The sequence below is a fragment of the Cynoglossus semilaevis genome, chromosome 17, assembly GCF_000523025.1.
Source record: "Cynoglossus semilaevis isolate Cse_v1.0 chromosome 17, Cse_v1.0, whole genome shotgun sequence".
In the NCBI taxonomy this organism is placed as follows: Eukaryota; Metazoa; Chordata; class Actinopteri; order Pleuronectiformes; family Cynoglossidae; genus Cynoglossus; species Cynoglossus semilaevis.
Genome location: NC_024323.1, coordinates 2,822,534 through 2,846,098, shown reverse-complemented (window position 1 = coordinate 2,846,098; position 23,565 = coordinate 2,822,534). Strand labels below are relative to the sequence as shown.

General features: G+C 42.6%; 1 protein-coding gene across 2 annotated transcripts in view; it reads right to left on the bottom strand.

Moving 5' to 3' along the window:
* Positions 1 to 1,630: 1,630 nt before the first annotated feature.
* Positions 1,631 to 23,565, bottom strand: part of ngfra (nerve growth factor receptor a (TNFR superfamily, member 16)) — a 31,851-nt gene continuing 9,916 nt past the window's right edge. The window contains exons 3-6 of one of the 2 annotated variants that reach the window (XM_008329313.3): positions 19,620 to 19,982; positions 10,253 to 10,493; positions 8,081 to 8,289; positions 1,631 to 2,458 (exon numbers count right to left, since the gene is read on the bottom strand). In XM_008329313.3, coding sequence (XP_008327535.1) covers positions 2,406 to 2,458; positions 8,081 to 8,289; positions 10,253 to 10,493; positions 19,620 to 19,982 — 866 coding nt within the window. In that variant the 3' untranslated portion in view covers positions 1,631 to 2,405. Of the gene's footprint in view, positions 2,459 to 7,601; positions 8,290 to 10,252; positions 10,494 to 19,619; positions 19,983 to 23,565 lie in introns of those variants that run through there. The other variant, XM_025064246.1, reaches the window with a different exon arrangement.

Genomic DNA, 23,565 nt, shown 5'->3' with positions numbered 1-23,565 from the left:
TCCTTTGGACGAAATGCTGATATGGAACATAACGCCGTGTTAAGTGTTATGTATTTCACTTTGGTTTTGGTGTAAACGTACAATGTATCACATAAAACAAAAACAAAAACAAAAAAACCAACATTTTCTGTCACTTTTTTCCTTAAAAAATAAAACCCCTAAATCTAAGGTAAGGGAACATCATGTCAGAATAGCATAGGGCAAAGTTGTTTTGCTGTTAGTAAATAGCTTTTAAGTGAAAAGTAAGCTAAGCTAGTTCAGCTTTAGGACGTGGACAAGACCATCACTATATTTGAGGTGTGAACAAATCTGTGAGTAATTAAGAAAATGTTTGTACAGCACTCATTTTCTCGGTGAAGGTCTGTTAGATCAACTGTGTAAGCTCTTTGATTGGCCGTCAGGACTAGAAAGATGCTAATACAAACATTTTTAGCATCTACCATGTCAAAAATGTTTTATGATAAAAAAGAGAAAGTCCTGTTTTCCACCACAATTAAACCATTAGTTTCTACATGAAATGTACCTAAATGTCAGTCCATATATTTCAGCTATTACAGCTGTATGTATGTTTACCTATGTCTATCTTCCTACACTTCAGACCGTCGTACCACTACAGAATTGTCTTCGGATTCCTCACACGAATCCACTATGGGTATGAAATCACATATTTAAGTCAAACCACAAGAGGGACCCTGAGGAGGTTTGTGCCCCTTTAGGAATGAACACTAAAGCGAGCCTAGCTACAGTAAACGCCATTTACAATACATCTGACCTCACAGTTACTGCATGCAGCAGGTAGGAGTAACATCAAAGTGGTCCAGTATGATAAAAGCCTTAGAAGTGAGTGTTGGACTAGGGGTGTTTGTATTGCCATGGCAATATAGCAAATGTCAATGTGTTCAGCGTAGAAAAGGGAATGTGTCATGTCATGTTCAGGCTGTGAAAGAAGCCACATCACACCTCTGTAGTCCACTGCAATGATCCAAATAAGAGGCGACTGAGCGTAGGCTAAATGAAGCTAAAACCCTGAGGTAATTGCTACCTGCCTGTGAGGAAGTGGCTCTAATGGGTGCTGTGTTGATATGACGACGTGACGATCCATTAGCACCTTAGCCCTGTTTATGAGGCTCTATAATGCAAGCTGAGCTGTGAGCGAGGCCAACGAAAAGCTGCAGGTGTTTGGTTCCAGTAAAGAGTGCCCGCCTCTGGTTGTCTTTTTTTTTTTGTCTTGTTTTGTCTTTAAAACAACTAGCAGCATAACCTGCTGGGTCATCAATGACATCATCAGACACCATTAATACCCCTAACGGCAGAGAGTCAGCAGGGCTCCACAGTCCAGAGATGTTTCTCTCATGTTGCACATCTAGGACAGTGAAAGCACCCTGCTGAGTCAGCTACGTAACTGGAGCCACAGAAATGAAAAAAAAGTGCACCGGCAGACAGTAGACAAATATTTGGGTGGGCATCATTACAGGCATGAAATTACTGAAACATAACCCGAGCAGCAGCTGTGTCACAGAGGGGACAAAGACGGCGCAATGCAGGAACTAGCATCATGCTGGGGGGGGGGGGGGGGGGGCAATGGAAAGACGGCGAGGGTGAGGTAGTGTGAGTGTGTGGGGGGGGGGGGGGGTGGGTGACAATGTAATTAACCTTTCTTTCCCAAATATGAGTCACTCGTTTAGTCATAGAGGTCCGTCTAAGAAAGTAAATGCTAAAACGGTATGTTATGAAACAAAGTGTTGTGAATCATCTGTTGTTACGAAAATAAGAAATCACGTAACGCTGCTGCGGTTTGTACGTCAGCAGATGAGTGGAGTGGAGAAAATCCAGAGTCAGGAATATTATCTGAGCGTGTGATGCCACAGGGAGTAATGTGATGAGGGGGGAAAAAATAAGGATGAGGATTATGGGATACCTTTTCTCCTCCTTCACCATTTAGGCACATCTATTTCGTAACAGATAAATGTGGAATTAAAGAGAAATGTAAACCTGTGGAGGACAAGCTGGCAGTTAGAGAGAGAATTCAGTCATGTGACACCATGATACTGGAGTAGTCAGTTAGTAGGCGATGTAATTACATATGGTAATGAATCTGCAGGAGCAGTGGTATGGATAGTGATATTGCTGTATAGGATTTGTCCAGGCACACTGATAGACAGGGTTTGTATACAAGGATGAAGAGTCAGACTGTAGCCCATAGATGTTGGGAGGTCCATGCAAGTCCTGTTTTTGTTCTGTGGCCGCTTCGAAATGTCAATTGGAGTCCGTTTTTACATTCTCTTTGTGGCCAATTTTTTTCCCCCTTGTGTTTGGTCGACAACTCAGGTCCCTGCTTTCCTCTTGGTTCCTCTCCTCTCCCTGCCTCAGGGTCGGATGCCTTCTCCTTTCCTTTCCGTTTCTCCTCAGACCTCTGGGGGAGGTGAGTCAGGCTGGGGACCGCCATCCACCCTCACCACTGCAGGGAGAAAGTACAAAAGAAATATGTCATATTTTGTACTGCGGACACACAAACAAGTGACTGGTAGTATTTTTGCATGGTGTTTCTTAACTCCCTCGTTCACTCAATAATTTGTTTCCTTTGCTTTTTGCATTTTTGATTAAGCTGCCTGGGGTTATTACTTTTAGAAACATGAACTGTATTTTGTAAAAATTTTAAGCTTTAGCAAAATACCTACTGAAATAATAACTATGTTAGGGATCACAATTTCCCCTGCAGGGGGCCCTGTAGTGTTAGTCACCCATGCGAACCTGTTAAACTGTAATGATTAGCCAGATAGAGATGGGAGACAAATGCTCGTCTTTCCCACAAACCTCTTAACCTGCTGTCAATTGAAGGGAAGCCATGGAAACAACTGAGGAATGCAGAGGCGCTAAGAGGACTATTGGGTGTTTTCTCATCTTCATCAATGCATCCTTGTGGAAGAAAAGGTTCAATAGCATTTATTTTACAGCGTCTATGAGGGAGGTTCTTTACCAGAATACTCAATTCCACTTCCCTCTTTGAAAACCCTGCAAATTCCCACGTATTATATTAAATGATTCATTGACATTTCCGTTTCCTCAGCTTCTCTTCTCATTTGTATCTCTTCACAAATGTTCGGAGAATGAAAGTGAAGGGCCGCGGTCTGCAGCTCTCCGCTGCTCTTCCGGTTTAAACACTAACACTGTGCACTCTCTGACAGAGACAAACAGCAGAGTGACATTGACGCTGGACAGAACACAGACATCTGGAAAGACACGCGGCGGCGTGCACCTGTACTTCTACCTCCACTGGTTCTGACTCAGCATTGCACCATATTTTAGAGGCAGAAGTGATAATAATAGCCACATGGCTCTCGGCTGTTTCATAGAGACCGACCTCATTCGGGGGGGAATCAATACAAGCTGTCTTTTCGCCCCAAACCAGTTCAATCGAGCCTACAGTGAAACGTGAACTCCCAGATGCAGCAGATGCGGCCAATGTCTTCGTCTGCTCTCTGTTCTGAGGCAGTCCAGATTTTTGTCCCAAATCATGGGAACAATTTGCTGGAACTGATCTAGGAAGTGGGACGGCTTCAAGTTGTCACACTACTGTTATTTTAATAGGTGAAATATATGTTCCGCTTAAATGTCGAGGTGAAAGTTTGTCAAATGATGTTGAAGGCGTGTTTTTGATTTAGACCACGAGGCTGTTACAATTAAGATTGAGCTGCAGTTATTAAGAGTTAGAGTTAATGCATAAATATAGAACTGAACTCAGAATAACAACTCCTGCTGAGCCGTGAGGTGGGCAGGCAGCCAACACGTTTGGAGCAGCCGCTGAAAAAGATCCGTCTCTCTCTCAGTTTTGAGTCCGAAGCATTGGGTTTCCAGAAGCATCTGAGTTGTTGACCTCTGTGCACTGACTGAACGGAACAGCCCAGGCAGATAAGATAACGTGTTACCATTTAAAGTTGTAAAAACAAGGTTGTGAAGTCTTTAACTGCATCCTGAAGCTGACAGGAAGCCAGTCGGTGGGGAGGGGGGTGGGGGAGGGGGCGACGTGGTCATGTCGTCTCCTGCCCATCTGAGCAGGTGCATCTCGAAACAGCTGCAGGTTATGCCGAGACGTCACACAACTCCACGGTTCTCAAAAGGTGGCGAAAGGGGGGTCACGGGGTCAACGGTGGTGAGTGGCGAGTTACTGAGAAATGGATTGATAGTTAATTAGCGTCTCCTCCGTAATCTCACGTCTTACAAAAGCTAGTTTTTTTTTATTTGTTTGTTTGTCTTGGAACGTTTTGACTCCAGAGTTTGTCACATTTCAACTTCCTGACTCCGATTTAATAAACAGCACAAGCTAGAGGCTAACAGTCGGAACACTGCCATTAATAAAGCAGGTTCACACTGCTTTTTTGTACATCCCTGTTGTAGTACTATGAAGTATTAGGATACAACAGCAGGAGTGCTTTTCAGCTCAGTGTTGCTGCTGTCTGTTTTGATTAGTAAAGAGCTGTGGGAGTGAGCCTGGTTTCTTCAAACATGCTACTGTTGACACTGTCGTTGTTCTTCCTCTTGGTAAAATTCGAAGTATTCCCTAAACGTTTTCAAGTACACTTACAGCCTGAGAAGTACATGCTAAAACTTCCTGAGAGAATGTTAAGCAGCTCTGAGGCGTCCCGTCTGCAAAAACTGCATCTGTAATTGATAACCTGTCTGAGGTGGTTATTTCTGTAGTGTTACACAGTGGTAATGGATTGTTGAACTCCTGCAGCTCTGTGGGCTTTCCAGATAATAAAATGATGTTGATGATAGTTGATTGTGGTTCTGCAATAAAGACTTCCTCCTGCAGGCTTTTCTTTTAACAACACTTTTCATTGTTTTGTTGTGGGATTTAAGACATTCTTCTGGTTTTGGTCTTTGTTCTGGTCTATGGTTTTTGTTAGCTTCACGTCTGTTGCAATTTTATACCCTTTTGAAGCTCACTCATCTCACCGAAGTCTACCACTTTACAGTTAGGCAAAAAAAAAAAAAATTAAATATTTGATTGACATCTACTCAAACTTCATTTGGTGCAGGATCAGGTCCAACAGAGAGGAGAAATATTCAGATTCAGTCATTGGTTGTAAGATGTTCACGTTAACTCATTCAACATGCACAATTCAAAGTTGAAGAAAGTGGAAGCCAGAGAGTGGGGGTGGGTGGCTGCTGCACAGTTAGAGTGTTGTTCATAATAGAGTCTAGCACACAAAAGAAGGGCTTTCACCCACAGACCGTGTATAAGAAGTGGGCATAGCTATGTGGTCGTAAACTGTCTGTAAAATGAAGCCCCGGAAAAGACCAGGAATTCTCAGTTGACTTCAGAAATAACTTATAATGACAGGAATTGATTAAAAACATAGATCAGATGTATAAAGCCAGGACGTTATTTTGAGTCTTGTGGCGTCATTCCTCAGTTCTGATCTTCTTTGATAAAAATCTGCCTTGAATCTGATTTAAAAAATTATGATAAAATGCAGTCTAAATGCTAGCATGTATTTTTAATTATGTCTTATCATTTGTTTTCCTCTAAATAGGATTGTCATTCCAAACATAAGAGTCATTGAATTTGTAGCGTTTGTTTTTTAGCTGCAAACATTAAATACTGATGTATCCCACTTTCATTTTGAATATTTATATATCTGTGTGTTGAAGATGTGAGTACACACCAAAGTTTCTGCCCATCAGTTTGATTCAGTATGAATACACTGTGATGACCAGTTCACCTTGTTTTAACAACATTGTTTTATAATATTCAGCAGCCAATGACGTACTGTATGTTTTGTCTACAAATCAAAACCACTATTGTTTTCTGGTTCTATTCCAGTTTTCTCTCTGAGGAAGAAGCAACAACACCGTGAGCATTTCCTGTCATTCTGCCGGTTCCCGTAGCCGCCGACGTCACTATTCCCAATTAGTGCTTGGTAAAAAACTGATGCTGGAACAGTCTTTGATGGGCTGGAGAAACCAGGCCTGGGTCCTGTCTCATAACACCTGCTAATGAGACGGTCGCTTCCAACAGGCAGCAGTCTTTATCTCAGTGAACAAATCCCACGCTGTTCTTCCAAAAAAAAAACACTTCCCTTTATTCCTCAGCATTTAGTGGTTTGAGCTTTTTGTCAAGTGAGAGAAAGGAAAAGAGGGAAAGTGGGAGAGAAGAAAAGTGAAGCAAAATAAGCTTTTCCCCCAGCCTCATTAATGTAATAGGCATCGTGGACAAGGCACCGTTTGAGGAAGGATTTGTCGGCGGTTTAGCTTGTTAGCACGTTGTAATCCTTGTATACACAAGAAGCTAGTGAAGAAAAAAAAGCGGAAAACGCAGTGCGGGAGATAATCATGAAAGAATAACAAGATGTTCACTGAACCCCTCAGGTTTGTGAGCAAAAAATACTGCTTTCATCCTTTTGATGTGCTGTGAACGGTGTTTGAGGAAGGAGAGCTGCTCCGTGTTGAACAGAGGTCACATCTCACTGCAGCACCGATCGCTTTTCTTCTGCGGTTGGCCTTTTAAAGGTCATCCTTCCCTTGTACTGTAGCTGCTTGGAGCAGCTTCCCCACCGTGCACCAACCTTTAATGCACTGGGGTTTCAGCCAGTGAAATTATACTACACCAAAATATAGATCCACAGCAGTGAGCTTCCTGTTCATACAGCTGGATGGTGGCTGAATCATATCTTTAAAATTACAAGCAGAAAAACTAATTTTTCTCATTATGTCCTTCAATTCTGCTAGGAATTCAACTGTGTTGCTCGTTCAGCCAGACTTTACTCTGACAAAGGTGAATATTCACTTCTATTAAAGAATTTGGTTTTAATTCAAAATCCCCTGCAGTCACAAACCTCTGTGTATATTTGACCAGAAAATTTCTGGCCGGAGCAATAACCAAATACAATATGATTTCATTTTACCCTCCTTGTTTGTTTATGCACGTCTTGTCTCCTGTAAATGTTAATGTCATCTGTTTAAATTTTTTTTTTTTGCCTGCAGTGTGGCTGTTGAGGTTCAAAAAGTTTGAATAAATCTAATTTGAAAGGTCAACACAGTCCCCAGACTGAACAAATTAAACTATGTGTATGGAAATCCCCAGTTCAGTTACTGCATTGTTTCAGTACATCCAGCTATACACCAGACCTCATGGGTAATTCCCCCCCAACCTCCCCTATACAGCCGAACAGAAAATTATTAATATTAGAATGTTTAATTTGGTCATTTAAGAATGAGAAACAAAGCCATTCCGTAGCATTTTACACTGCATTATCCAAAGTTTTGTTGAAGATTCTGAAAAACAGTGTGGCCCTCCCATGAAATGAAGGTTACAGCTGTGGCCCCTCAGCTCATTTAGGTTTGAGACCCTGTAGGGAGTTGCTGCTCATTTTCTGTTCATGAGGGATCAGAAAATAAAACCGGCTGTCAGTATTTTCCTGCTTGGTGTCTTCACTATTCCTCCCACAGCTGCACCACCTACATACAGTAACGTTGCATTCCAGTCCAATGCATATTTATTGGAACCTAAAGCACTATGGGCCTCTCTGCACAGTATCACTGAGTACACCAATAAAAATCCTAACACTAAAAATGGGATGGGGACCACCCTGACAAAGACAACCAAATGCAGTAGAGTGTCCTTGACCTTTGTATGTAATACATTACTTAGTAACTGTGTCAGACGTCTATCTAAGAGTTTACTGCTTCAGCCCAGAGTGACATCCTCATGTTTAAACATTAAGTATTCCATGGTGAAACTGCCACAGTGCATGGTAGCTGCGGCCCACCTACTTGCTTCCGGCTGTTGTGAGATGATTTATTGTTAATATCTATTTCAATCCCCAAACCTGTGTTAGTGCTTGAAGGGAAATGTTGGTGGTAAATGATTTACGTGATGAGTTTTTTTTTTTTTTTGGGGGGGGGAATAGGAATATGATGATGAAATGTTGAAAGATTGTGCTCAGGCTGAACTCAAGGCCTTTGATTTAATGAATAGTCCATCCATCAGTGAGGAGGTTCAGGCCACCGCGCTTTCACTCACTCTGCTGTTTTGTTGTTTCAACTTTACAATAACGTTTCTTATTGTTGCACTCACCAATCTGTTCCTGAATGTGTGAATGTGACGGCTGAGACTGCACTTCAGCCTGGGCCTGCTGCTGCTGCTGCTGCTGCTCCTGCAGACTCTGACTGTCCACTGAGATCCCACTGTCGCTGTGCAGCTTCTCTCCCTCCGGCGTCACCATCTGGTTGCTTGTAGCCGCACAGCTGTTAGCTGCCTGTTTGTTCTGCTTACAGCTATTCCACCTGTGGAGAAACAGCATTTTTTTTAAAAGGCAAAATCTTTCAGATTTGTGTTGAAATATGGTTTGATTTCACGTGACTTCGCGTAATTTCACGTAAGTTTAGCACCTCGGGTTTTTGGTTTTTTTTTGTGCCCAGCTTTTCCCAGAATATCATTAGCAGATGACAACCACAGTCGTAGAAATGTCAGATTGATCTGTGTTAACAACGAAGGCCTACAGCAGGTGAAAGTTGTTTCCAAATGCGTCACAAGCTCCTTGTTTTGACATATCAAAAAAAATCTACGATGATGTCACTAGTACTGTAGTGTAAAAATGTTTATTTTGTTTGGAACTCCTACAACTATTCCTGGGAGAGTTGCCAAATACAATCAGTGCATTTTCCCCAACATGGCATTAAAAAAAAAGAAAATATTGTAAGTGACATGAATTTGGATGGCTAAGGCACTGCCTGCAATAACTCTGTGTCCCCTAGGCGGGTCCAACCCCTACTTTGGGAACCACTGCTTTTAAAAATCATCGCACAAGAAACTGTTTTTAAAGGACAAAGGACTTGACAATCGTCACTTACACACTTTTGCCTAGTGTAGCACATCAGTCATTATAAAATAAAAAAAAAATCCCTTATTTGTCCCACAGTGAGGAAATTCAAATATGTGGTTCCTCTGTGGCTCGTACCCAGACCTCCTGCGTGTAAGGCAGTGGTGAAAACCGTTGGACTATGTAGAAGAAGCAGTATTTGAGTAATATTGGTAATAGTTGCAGTAATACGCCCAGCTTCTGATGCTGCAGCCAAACTGATGAGCTATTTACTGTGAGGAAACCAGTGCTTTAATTGTTTTACAAACGACTTATTTCAGGAGTTGATTATGATTATGAATAACAATTTCCCCAGCGTGGGATCAATGACGTTCAATCTAATCTCATTTAACTTAAAGACAATTGGGTTACTGTTACTTTGAAATGGAAAATCAGGATGTACCGAGAAGGTGCCGCAGATTTACGAGGCAGTTCATGTGTTCTGTAGAACATGCCAAAAATGCAGTGAAGCCACATCAGGGGGCTGCACATGTACAGCAGGGTCACACTCCTGTGGCTGACATCGGTGGAGCAGCTGTTTTGCTCAGTGCCACTGTGGAAAGTGTAGCCACCATTTCTCACTGTATCCTGTCACTCGCCAAGTGATTCGATTGGATGACGAGGGTTCCGTGTTTGCTGCAGAGTAAACAAACACTACTCTGACCTAATTCTTAAGTCTGAAGTCTGCACTCCACGGACGTGCGCTGCATTTCAGCATCTGCCACATGTCTCCATTCAAAATAGTAAATCTGCTTCCACAGAAGATACTTCATGATAGCGCCCCCCCACCCCTCCTCCCTCAGCTCCCCTCCCCAACGACTCTCTCATGTTTGTGTCTCCACATGATAAATGAGTCATAATTCATTGATTAAAATATTCATGAGGTTTTGAGTCGTGCAGTACAGTTAGCACCTCTGAGTGTTTACTCGTAAAATACCGGCTTGGTGAAAATGTCAACATAAACATCAGCCCAGATAATGTGTGTTTACTGATGACATAAGTGCAGGAGGAGTATTAGCCACATGTTTGTGAAGCTGCTGATAAATCTTTCACTCACATTTCCCCTCGTCGGCACTTTCAAACAATCAGCACAGTTAATGAGCTTGTTTACTTTGCTCAGATGCGTATCTGCCCAGACTTGTAACTGTACTGAGTGTTCGCATGTGTTGTTGCGTGTCATTGTTTATGTGACATCTGTGTTGCTGTTAGGTGCTGTGACCTTTTTAAGTATTTTCTTAGTTCTGGGAGAACGATCTGAGAAACTCCCTATAAGACATTTGTCGTTTTATTGCCGTCCTATCGTTTCGTTTGTTGTTTTCTGCGACATATGAGATGTTTATATTTAGCTACAGAGAGGCTCATCTTATCTGCTCAGCCCGACTTCTTACCTCTTAAAAACAATGTAAGCCACAACGCCCACCACCATGGCAGCCAGGATGGAGCAGTAGATCGGGATGAGGTTTTCGTTGAAGCCGTGGCCGAGGAAATGAGGGGAGCCGGCACTTGATGTTGTGGTCTCTCCTCCTGGTACCGGGCTGTCGGAGCCATCGGGAGGGAGATCGTAGGTGAACGAGGGTAGAGACGGGTCAATCTCAGACGTGGGGTATATTTCTGTTGGTAGGTTAGGATCTGTGGGAAAGATGATGGAAGAAAATGATTAAAGGTAGCATTGGAATGTTGGATTTTCTAAAAAAATCCAACACTATCATCAGACACTGCCCTGTGTTTGCATTTTCTTAATTGTAGCCAGTAGCAAAGGATGGACAGTTGGATCATCTGAGTCAACTTTTAAAAGTTAAATAAACCTCTGAAACTTTTTTGTCACAAATATTGAATTTCTAAAAAAAAAAAAAATCAAAATGTGGTAAAATGGTAGTTGTCTATAAATTAGACAACTCTGTCCCATAGGGTGTTTCCTGTTTTTAGTATTAAAACTTGCAGAGAATATTTGAAACTTGAAACAATCAGTACTACAGTGTTCACAGAAAGAATGCAGTTTTTGCTTGTGAAGAGTATGAAAATTAAACCAGATTAGAGTATGAAAAATTTGCTATATAGCAATTCTATATAGCCTTTAGCTTAGAAAACTTAGTTAGTTTGAGGGATATGTAGAAATTAAATTGAATTATATTCCGTTTTGACCAAAACAAGAAAACAACTATAACCTATATACCTAAAATCCTCCACTGTAGGATTTATTTTAGTACTGTACTCCAAACCTTCAAGAAGTTGTTGACGTGCACTGACAGAGTAACAACACTACGCTGAAAGAATTCTACAGTATCTTCTGTGGGCTCGTTGCAGGGTGTAGTCACCAGATCCCTGGCCAGATGTCTGATACTGCTCACACACAGCAGCTGTTTCTGATAGACAGATGGGCTCTGGCTGTGTATCTCTGCACAAAAAGAGAAGTATGCTCCTCTGTCAGGGGGCAAATATCTGTCCTTACCCATAAACCTACCCCACACGGCGCACGCCTGCTCCTCTCCTTACCATATCCAATGTATTTGTAGGACATTAAAGTCATGGAGGATCACGTTGAACAAAGTGTGAGACCATCAGGAGGTCAGCGCTCTGACTGCAGTCGACTGTATGCTGAGGCCAGAGAAGCTGTGGTACAGGACGGCTCTGGTTTCTGTCATCACTAAGTCTGGGAAGACGAGTCATTTTCATAATTTGTCCTCATTGCACAGCAACATGCTAACACTGATGGATGTGACTCCTCCCATCCTGTTGTTCTGTTATTGGAGCTTGCAGTGATTCTTTAGAACTGTCCCTCTCACTGGGCTGGGGACAGCAAATGAGGACAAAACCTGTCCGGCCAGAACCGAACCCCATCTTAGCTCAGGGTCCTAGTGGGGACGGGGAATGTGCAGCCCGCTTCAGAGCTAAGTCTGTGACTCCCAGCAGAACCACAGGCTGCTCCTCATTAGCTTTGTGCTGGTGCTCACAAGATTAACCCCACGCAACAGAGCCCTGAGGCTTCCTTCAAGGCCAGAGACTGGAACGCTCAATCCCAATAAGGTCAAAGGTTGTTGTGATTGTCTGATGCTCTATATTGTTTATCTAAATAAAGTGACGAAGTAGGATTATACACCTAACTACTGATTAGAACAGTGAATCAGTTGAGACCAAGGGTCCAACTTCCTACTAAGGCCTATATTTAGGTTGAGTTGATTTGATTTGGTTAAGTTGGAATTATTTACTGTGGGACCCTTGGTAATGTGATTAAATGTTATCAACTCAACCTTGAGGTTTCAAGGTCATTAAAGTTAGATCACAGACGGACATTTTGGGTATATGTAGTCCTCACAACAATAAAAAACCTACTAATGTGTGTATCCCAGCCCTCAGGGTGGAGGGAGGTCTGCTGCGTGACTTTAGAACCTCAGCTTGTGTGATTGCTGAGTTCTGTTTGACTGTCCTGGTGGGCCAGTACATGTCGCTGTTCAATGGCCGTGATCGGCCCCACTGGCCCACTTTGGACAGGCCAGAGCAGCATGAGGTATTTACTGGCTGCACTAGACTTTCAAAACGTAACTCGTGCACAGTCAGTCTTCCTGGTATATACTGTATGTAGGACTGGTTCTGTGAATCCATTCTGAGAGTGAACATGTTGGCTCCGCTATCAAGTTATTTTCTCACTTATCTCTACATGCATTACGAAACAAACTCGTTTTTGTCATTTTGTCCGAGCCATGAAGGCTTTCTGCGCTCACGGTCATTAAATAGCAATAAAGTTGAAAAAAAGAAAAATTGCGAGAAATACCATCGTAATAGCGTTTCCAGTTGCCGTGAATAATCCACGGACCGTACTGTCACCAGTTTCGTTTGGAATGACTTCACACAGAAAAAATGGTCCCTATAAAAATGTTGGCAGTGTGTTCTGGGGGATTATTATAACGATGAGAGCATTGCAATTACAAAGACATGTGGCACAGAGTTCTGTCACCTCTTTTAAGGTCACATTGTAAACTTTGCAGACCTGCATAAATCAGTCCAGGAGCCAGTTGATTCTTCAACTTTGATTGAGTTAAACTGCATGTCGACCAACGCCCTCTATTGCAGAAATTGCCTGCGAGTTATGTGGAGATTTTATTAAAAAGTGATAAATAAATTGGTTTGTGCACAAATGTGGCCAAAAAATAACATTGTACAGGACCACCACTGCTAAAGGGTGTCCACTCAGACATTCTCTTTTCACTGACATGGCAGATAGTCAGGTTTCTCCACATTGATTTGTTGCATAATTCACACTCCGCTACTCCCTTTAATAGTCCAAAGGGACCTTGAAGGGCAACTTATGTGGACGTATTGAAAAAAAGAGAGTTCTGCAGCTCATTAAGAGCCTGCGTACGTCTGTCCGTCTGTGTTGATGACGGGACATTCCAGCCGCCCCGCGAAGAAGATTGGTTTACTGAAATGAAATAAAATATCTTGGACGGACAGAAAAACACAGCACATGTGTGTGCCGTATTTAGAAACACCGAAATGATACAGAGGCCTATTTCAAGCAATGCTATTGATTTGGAGCTGTCTAAAAAGGAGGTAACATTTAAAGGACTGGAACACGGGTGTGTGTATTACATGCATTTCTTGACCTTTCCTGACTTGCAGTCGGGTTTCCACAGGTCTGACATACATCACCGAGCTAATGCAAGGTTGCCTAACAATGTTAGCAATGCAACATGAGCTTGCAAATGGAATAAATTGGCAACAGAACATGGTGAAGGTGGGTGGAGGCGTGCACTCTGCCTTAAGAGGAGGAATCTGAAAACGGGGATGCATGTGGACGAATCTGTACAGTTTCTTTAAACTTCTCATTTTAACTGACAAACACACACGAGAGTGAAGTCAGTGACATGTCGTGTTTACTGTTAACCTTCCTCGCCTCAAAAGTAAACTTTGTAGGAGGTTGGCCGCGTTTTCAAACATCTAGGACAACGAGAACCACCCACCCTGAGGTGGACCGGTGGTGCTCATTTGTTTATCTTTTGACAGAACTCAGTGACCTGGAACAACAGTGTTAGGTTTAAAAATGGCTTCATTGTATCCCCCCTTCTTCTTAGAGGCTAACGATGCTGGGCTATTTCTGCTGCTCATGCCTCTTCTTGGTGCAACAATTGTCCTAGCATGCAGACATTGTACAGCAGTCACCTATGTGGACCTGTTGTATATACTAGCAGTGTCATCCTAAGCAGTGGACATATCCAAGCAATTGTGCGTTGTCTGTATGAACATATATAAGTCATATAACTCATATAAGAAGCTAACAGTAGGTTGTTCCTGGTCTGCTGTTTGGTCTCTCTCAAGATCAGGGTTGACAATGTAAACATGGGAGCTGCTACGTTGAAAGTGATCTACCTACGTTAGATACTACTACATACTATACATACTTTTTATTTATTTTTTTTATTTGAATTGCTAATGATCTACCATTACTCCCTTTGCTCCCTCATGATCTACTGACTGGCCAACCCTGCTCTAGATAGAGTTTACCCCAAGTAATTTGGAATATAAATTCTATTTTTTTTTTTCAAAATAAATAAGTCTTGCTAATACGCTGGACAGAAAGGTGTCAGGAAACCTGTTTGATTTGTCAATATCCGACCTTTCTTTCACTTCCACAATCACTCACAGCAACATTCCACCGTTTGTGGTCATGTCCGCTGCACAGCGACCTAAAGCTAAAACAGAGGTTTCTACATCTGTTTTCAAACTCGCCTTCCGATGAGGAAAACACAACGGACTTCAGACAAAAGGCTGCATACCTCAGCTGGGGTAGAATGGGAGTTTGAAGACAAGAGTTGGAGCTTGAACAATTTGATTTTGGTTTTGGTGGCTTAACAAGGCTCGTGAATCAAAACTAAAACTAACCCAGGGTTTTACGAGGACAGCGCCTTGTGAGTCAGGGTGATGTGTTTATTAGTGGAGTGGGGACAAGAGGGGCAAAAGAAAAAAAAAAATTTCATTTTATGAGCCATTGAGGTCTTTATGGTGGAATTAACCCAAGGGTCCTGTGCGGAGGTTGATGTCTTGCTGCTGCCAGTTCAGGGGGAGATGAGCAACTGTCAGGCTCATCACAGGCACAATGACCCCTTTATCAGACACCAAACACTCTCCCTCTGTCTCAACTCAGCCTCTATCTCAATCTTCTTTAGCGTTTTGTCGCCTGACCTGCACACATTCATCACACACACGCACACACATGAACTCTCTCTCTCTCTCTCTCTCTCTCTCTACACACACACACACTACAAATTATGAGGGCTCTGTATTTGACTGGGGAGGGTTAATAGGGAGAGCGGAGCAGCAGACAGAGAGGCAGAGTGTTAGGGCGTGAATACCAGGGGGGTGAGGATGAACAGAAGAGCTCCTGTAAAGTGCTCTGATTAGCAGGAGTAATTATACTGTGGTGGTGAAGGCTCTGAATGCACACTGGCTACCTTCCACCACGATGGCAGACCAACCACTCACACACGACTGTGGGAAGAGATACAGAGAGACGAGGGGGGATGAAAGCGGGTGAAGAGCGGGGTAATAACAAGTAGAGAAGTCTCTCTTTATCTGTTTTTTTAATCTTTCACTCTCTAGAGCCCAGGGGAAAAAACTCACACACAGGCACTGACTTAAAGGTATAGTTCACAAAAGAATTAAGCCATGGATTTAAAAAAAGGACCCTCTCCCCTCTTCTCTTTCTTCCCCCTGTTATTAAAATCTGCCATCAGCTGTGTACGGTGGTGGTTATTAGTCGTGATGCTGCCCTCTGCCTGTAGTTTTCTTTTACCCTGGCATATTGTTAGTGGCATATAGTACAAAGTCAGAAAGTATCGTAACCTATTAAACTTTGTAACTCTTGCATTCAGATGTATTGTATATCAGAGTTTGTCCCAGGATTTTATTGGTTGTCTGAACTTCAGACCAAAATAAACTGCACTTCTTACATCAGCATCAGGCTTTGCTGGTTTAAAATGGTTGAAATCATTCAAATTGTGTTTGTTGCTTCTCCTACAAGAAGAAGAAAAATGGCTACACAGTATGGTCTGTTACACACAACAGACCGTAAAATTCCTTTAGTTCAGTGTACGTGGCTTAATATCAAAGATGCTGAGAGATTTTTGGGTTTTTTTTCCAATTATGGATCAAAGAGGTTTACACATGTGTATTAAAAAAGGCAACGTTGAAATGCTCTTGGCAGGGGAATGAAGTAAGAGCTGTGGCGTGTGTGTGTGTCACTTTGTGTGTGCTGCTCACAGAGGTCACACAGCGAAACCTGAGCAGATGCAGAAAAAATCCCAGGACTCGTATCGACACAGAATAGCAGCACAGCAGCGAGGCTGCAGCACTCTCTGTCTCCTCTTATCTCTGTCTCTCTCCCACTGTCACTGTATCGCGTTATTGACACTCGGTGACAGCTTGATATGAACTGAGGTTTAAGAGATCTGAAATCGCTCCGGCCGGATCTCCTTTCCACATTTAGACTATATAGAGATGGAGAGCGGGTTCTAAATTAAAAATCCTTAGACAGGATGTGGATGTCAGCGGGGTGGCTTCCTATTTGCTGCGGAAAACATATCTGTACAGTATCCTGGAAAGGTCTGGAAATATCATCACCACCACATGTGACTGCAGCTACTGCCCACAGACAGTTGTGCAATGTGAAAGGGCTCCTCTTTCAGACAGACGCCCTGCAAGGTCACTGATCGTGCCATCTCTCATCGCTGTTTTTGGTAACAATGCCATCCCTCAGATGAGAAGAAAGGTCAAAGGTGGGACCTCGGCGTGGGTGGGCGCTACGTGGGCATGTGGCCTACTGTAAATCAGATGTGGAGATATTACATGATCGGCATTTAGGCAGATATAGTGTGTTTTTATTTACGGCTGTCACCGAAGACACTTCCACCGCCGTCGCCTCCTTTGCTTATTTACAACAACCGAGGCTCAGCGTTATCTGAACGGCCATACAGAGCTCGCCCTGTTTTGATATAAGATAAATCTGGAGCCTGATGGGAAAAATAAAAGGACAGGGTTGGCGAGAAGAAGAGAAGAAGGAATTCTGGCCACTCCGACCATGTCAAATTGAGTATGCATGCTCGAATGATCCGCCCATCTGCAACATATCTAACAACTTGGAGCGGAGTTTGGAGTTTGAATACTGTGTGGAAGACATTAACAAGGCAATGGTTTTTTCCACATTAGGATTAAAAAATACCATTATTATAGTTGGTATACAGGCGTTCGCTAAAGGTGTGTTTGTGTTAGAATAGAAGGAAAACGAATGCTGTGACGTTGGATCGTTCCTCTGTCGTCACCATGTAAATACACAACCACACCGATCACTCTGTGAGGCAGCTGTTTTAGATCTACTTACAATCATAATCAGCACCTTGCTCATTATGTTAGCATGGAGCCACTAGCCTACAAGGAATGTATGATGGAACTGATTGTAGTGTAATTGGATCAGCCCTAGGCTTGGGATTCTGACTCGTGTTCTGCTATATTGGTTACTGTAAAGCTTGACTTTTTCGCCGCAGCATTAATGCAATACCACCTGTATTATGATATTAGCTGTTAGCGTTGGGCATGGCATTTTTGGCCTAGCAAGGCTAACATGTTAGCAGACTAGGGAAGATAGAAAATGCACAAATTTTGCCTGCACACATCAGAAAGAGCAGTTCTCCAGTCCATCACGTGGACACACATCAGGACAACTATTCACACGAATATTAATAAAGAGTCAATTAAGAGTGAATAATTAAATTCTGAATCTTTTTAGACCATTGGACGAAACCAGAGTACATGAAAAACCGACGCTACCACAGGGAGAATACGTCACCTCCCTACACCAAACTTGCTGTAACGCACTAACCCAACCCACTTTTTGATTGTGTAGCTCAGCATCAAAGACCAATTCTTCAAAACCGGATGACTCAAATCTGTACAGTTTTTCAAAGCACCTTGATGTCAGTCAACAACGTCATTCCCCCAGGAACGTTTCTCTTCTCGAATATGTTCACAGTTTCAGTGGCATTTCAGCCACCGATGTAATGAAGCTGCTCTAAGCCAACCTTCTGAATACAAGCAGAAAAGTCTTTCTTCCACGTTGTTAATCAATCTGGCAGATTTCCTGCTAAATTTGACCTGATGACTCACAGCATAAAAAGCAGTGTGTAGCTCAGAGGAGACCACATTTTAAGTGGCCCCGCTTGCGCTCAATTTTTAGAAAGGTCATGATTTATTGATAATAAAAAAAAGAAATACACATCTAACACCACTAATGGTGTTTGCTGCTCTTGGAAGGACAGGTGGTAAGTCATCGTTATTAGCTCTTCTCCACCTTATCTACATTCGCTGCTCTTATCTTTCCTTGGACCAGTTCCTGCTCCCTGTCAAATCTAAGGTGGTTTATCAAATGAGGGAATGGCAACAGCCTGGCAAACACACATTACATTTGCTACACAGTTAAGTGATCTATTAAGGTTTATTATGGCATTTTCTAAAAGGATCTTTGAAACAACACAGGTGACGTAGTCCTTTAATACACGATGCCTGAATCAAAAAAAAAAACCTTAACCTTGGTGTTTGTATTAAAAGCTATCATTAAAATATTCATTTAAAATGTTAATGCACTGAGGAGATCAATACTCAACCCTGCATTAGTAAAAGCTCCAGCTATTAAGAGCTTTCTGTAACACATTTAATCACATCACAAGTAAAGTGGCTCTGGACATAGTCTGCACAGGAGCTCGGGATGATGGGAGAAGAGCATCTCCTAAATATAAACCAGAAAACTGCAGTACTTCCTCCATCAGGTCCATCATTGGAGAGAGGAGTTTTATCCTAAGTTTAAAAACCTCTCAACCCTCACTTTGTCATTTCTGCTTTTGAAGAGCAGCTTCATAGATGCATTTTTTTAGTCAAATGATTGGAGCGAAACACCATGTAAAACATTGTCCCACCCATTTTTAAGCTGCAGTCCCCCCCCGATGTGCTTGATTTCATGCCTCATCCAACAGATTATTTACAACTTCCTCGGGAAAGGATAATAGCTCCACTCTGCTCCTCTGCCAGTGTGTCCTCTGCCTGTGGGAGAGCTGATTATTCAGTGTCTCTGTGTTGACACTGCAGTAGTCTTTGACCTTTTAATGCCCAAGCTTTCAACATGCTGACCTCTGACCTTGCCCATCCCACACACAAATGTGAGAGTCACCCCGTCTGTCTGGTTCAAATATTACTAATACACCGTTGGTGCCTCTAATACTGCTCTCCTAATACTGACATATATTTGGGTATGTTGTTTTTGGTTTTATTGTTGCCATAGAACCGAAAAGTTTACATTTGTCGTTAGTGAATATAAACAGAGTTGAGGAGGTGGTTTTATTTTTTATTCATTATTTATTATTATTATAATAATAATAATTATTATTATTATTATTATTATTATTATTATTATTATTATTATTGTTATTATTATTATTATAGGGTTGCAGACAAATGCATTGACATTTTCATTTAAGGATTTATCCACTAGTTATTCATTTTTGACAAAAATTATTATTATTTGTCCAGTATTTAAATTTCAATCTTATGTCCTTGAGTCAACCTCACTCTTATCTTCAACCAATTCTTGCTGGACACCTAATCGTGCATGAATAATTCATATAATATTTTGACTGTGTATGCCAGCTATGCAGTTTGTTACTGGTACTAACGTTGTACAACAATGGATTATGTATTGTTTTGCCGTGGACTTACTGTGACAGACAGAGTCACGTGTGGGCGTGCACTCAGCCAGCTCCGTCTCCGTGTCCTCATCACAGATGGTACAAGGCAGACAGGGTTCGAGGGAGCTCTCTCGGTCAGAGAAGGTATTGTCCACGCACTCTTCGCACACCGTGTCGTGTTCATGGTCACAGTGGCTGAACACGCCCTCTCCTACTGGACAGACTGTGCAGTGCTCGCAGCGGCCTGTGTTGTAATTGAAGAAGTAGTTGTAGTTGCAGACGCACACGGCATCGTTGGAGTCCGTGCAGGGCGTCTTCAGCCGCATCAGGCCGGTACACTCCTTGCACGGCTTACACTTCTCTGTGTGACTGTAGTTCTCAGAGAAGGTCTCACCTGCAGGTGGAGGAGGAGAAAAACGAGAAGATGAGGAAACGTGAAGAGAAGAGGAAAAGGGGGCGTAAAGAGTGACATTAATCATGTTTACTGTAGCGTTATTAAAAGGGAGAACACATTGATCTGCTGGGTTCGTAGTGATCTGTGCCGGAGGACGAGAAAGGTGCTCTGGTCGAGGTCTCAGTCAGAAGCCTGCTGCGCTCATTATGGTATTGATCTGACTGTGTTTATGCTCTGCTGAGTAAACTGCTTGGATTTCACTCACGCACAGAGTGGAGGAGTGCATCACCATAGTAATAAAGGTCGGCCTTGAAAAGTTATCCAGCACAGGGTTAAAGGTTAACCAATACTTTGTTCATGTCACACACACTCACACACATAGTTAATTAAATAAGGTATTGTAATTAATGAGCCAGTAATCATACCTATTCAACAGTTATCAGACCCATTATTACAGACTTCATTTTAATATCAGTTTTAAAAATGACAAGAAACCAAATCAAATAATGTTTTCAAAAGAAATATTGTCATTGTGAAAGAGCAATGTCCATGTGACATTCTACTCTGACACTGATAAATATTTTATTTTCTGAGACAGGACTGACCGACCTCTGACCTCTGGAATTAGATTGAAATTTCTTCTCAACATTTGAAAGAAAATGATTCCAGATCTGACCGCCAAACCAATAGCTGATCGCAGCAAAGCCGCGGGGAACGCAGCTCAGTTGACAGCAGCGAGGGGAAATCCATGCCTTGCTAATTGCCTGCTGCTTTTTAATTATTGCAAACACTTGAGATGTGCTCTTCAGGAGCATCCACATCTGGGTTACTCTGGAGAGTGAGTTGTTAAAGATGTGGTGACCTCGAACTAGCCTCCTCTTATACGCAGAGATCTTAGGAGCACAAAGTCATCTATTAATAATGCATGTTCGTGTAGAATTATTTTCAGATATGATGTGATGCCTAATAACTTATTCATACTGCCGGCCTAGCATGAGTGTAGTTGTTGTTGTGTTTTAGATGACGGAGCGGCTGCAGTGCAGAATTACTGCTACGCTAGACTGTTCTCCCTAATATGAAACAGTCACCTTGCAAAAAAAAAATGCACTTGAGACACAAATGGCACACTTTCCCCAGAAAGATTGAGTCCAGTCATTGTTGTCATGTGGCATTCCTCAAAACAATACTGGCTGACGGCGGCTCCACAATGTGTTGGATTGAACAGAGAACTTCAGCGTGGCAGCTGGGGTGGTTATGTAATCAACCAGCCGAGGACATTTACAAACATATGATTAAGGGACAAGAATGCACGTCAAAACATCTTTGTTAACGTTTCTTTTTTTTAATTACCTCCAGAACCTGTTTGCCTCTTCAATTAGCAAATGAAGCATGCAGCAAGTTAACACTGGTTCAAAATCTGCTGTGTGAATAAATGTGCACTGTCTTACAGTCAAATAAATCACTGGAGCTGGGTGGAGCAGTAAATGTCTGCCACATTTGCACGATTCTCAATCTGCATATGCCTCTCTGTTTTGTTTTTTTTTTCTGTGATCATTTCCCCAGAGTTTCATGTTGAGCAACAGCATATTGTCAGTGTGAAAAGCCCTGCGGCAGTGTCCCAGCACTGGCTTTTTCATTGTACAACCGCACCAGAAAGTAAACACTGACACAGACCAGAGAACACCAAACACCTTGTGAGTTGCAGTACAGCTAAGAAGCTGGTGATGAACAGTGTCAGTGAGTACAGACACAGTGAGTTATGGTACAGAGACCCCGAGTCGCCGGCTCTCCAGGAGTGACCGCTTGAATTTTGTCCAAATGAACGTTGAGCCTGTTTGACACAGCGCAATCAACAGCCTGGCTGGGTGGCCTGGTGCTCACCGTTTAAACCCAAGTGGAGAAAACATGATGTTGTAATCAAAGTGCTGAGAAAGTGCTGATGTACGACTCAGAGTGGAAGGGTCAGGGGAAAAAAACAGCAGCAGGGGACAAAAGTAAGGGTCAGCTTCCTCCTCAGGTACGTGGCTCCAGTTCTGCCCTTCATCTCTGACTGTTATTAAAGGGAAGCTGTCCTGAGGTGTCTGGAGAAGGAGCAGAGTGACACTGGCTCAACAACCCGGAGTCAGACAAACAACAGACCTCTGGGGTAAATGGCTATTTGAATTTGGAATCTTGAGGCCAGTGTTTTCTTTGCGGCCAAGCCCGACCAGCGGAGCTCTCCTCCTCATTCGTTTCAATTATCCCCCAGCGCACAGGCTTCCTCGCTAATTTTAACTCGCATGCTTGAGCCTCTCTGCACTCTTTGTGTGTAAACACATCTAAATGCGACCATATGCATTCAGTGTCGAACGGGCACGGCATGAAAGTGTGTGTGTGTCTAATTTATGTGTATCATCTGGGGGCCACACGGAGAAAGTAAAAGGCCATCAAGATTTAAGGTGGAGTGTTTTCTTTAATAAAATATGATCTTATTTTTTTATTGCCCCCAAAAGAGCAGCCATGAGTGCAGCTCAGCCGTTAGAGTTCCCATGCCGGCCAATGGGAATGGTCGGTGGAGGCGTATAGCCTACTGGTGCATTAAAAAAGAATGTCACTTCAGCCCATGAAGGCCGGTCCTTCAAACACTGATGTGTTTCAAGCCCATTAGCATCATCAATAATGTAAGTGGATGGCCCTGAAACTGCCTGTCCATCTCCACAATCAGCAGTTTGGGTGTAAGCTTTTAGCCAGCCTCACCTTCTCTCCCTCCAGTGCGTGTCAGGAGCCACATTAAAGCAAAGACCCTCACAACTGACCCCCTGTGTGCAGACAAATCGTTGGGTAAAACCTTTGTCTTTTTTTTTGTATCTGTGTAAAATTATCCTCACGCTTCGTTGGCTCATTTAATTCACCCCCAGATTTGAAACAGGTGTTGGGGATATTACCGAAGAGATTATTAGGTCGTGAGAGAGTCGTGGTAATTTAACCATCAACCTTTTCTCCTGCCTCCTGTATCCCAGCCTGCTCTGCTTCAGTTTTCTGTCGCCTGACAGTGAGGGCATTTCTGTGACACACGTGGTCTACTAATAAATGACTCTGACCCACAGTAACATTTTATACTAACCATAATGAGGACTAAAGGGGTCTTCATTCTAGATGGTAAGTCCAGCCAGAAGGTCTGGGTGTTATGACTCATCGCCGTAGTATATCCCTGTCTGTTTCATCTGGAGGAGTGACCTGTCGTATGTGTCGTCATCTAACAGAACACTCTAACAGAATAATGACTGTCATAGTTTATCTCATCAGCTCACAGGAGCCGCCATCCTACCAACGTTGTTGTACTCACAACAACTGCTTAAGAACTTGAACTTGAACCTGAAACAGCGCCCCCTGTGAACGTTTTCTATGATCCCCAGGGGTGGTCCAACCCTTACTTTGTGAACCCACTGTGTTAAGGTCTAGATTCCTTTTTCATATACCAACAATATCTACCTCGTCTTTAATGAAGGTGTTGCTGTGGTCAGACAAAATACATTTAGCATAAATAAATAAGAGTCTTTTTGCACTTTTGCAAGGATTTTTTTAAAGAAATGATTAACTCCCA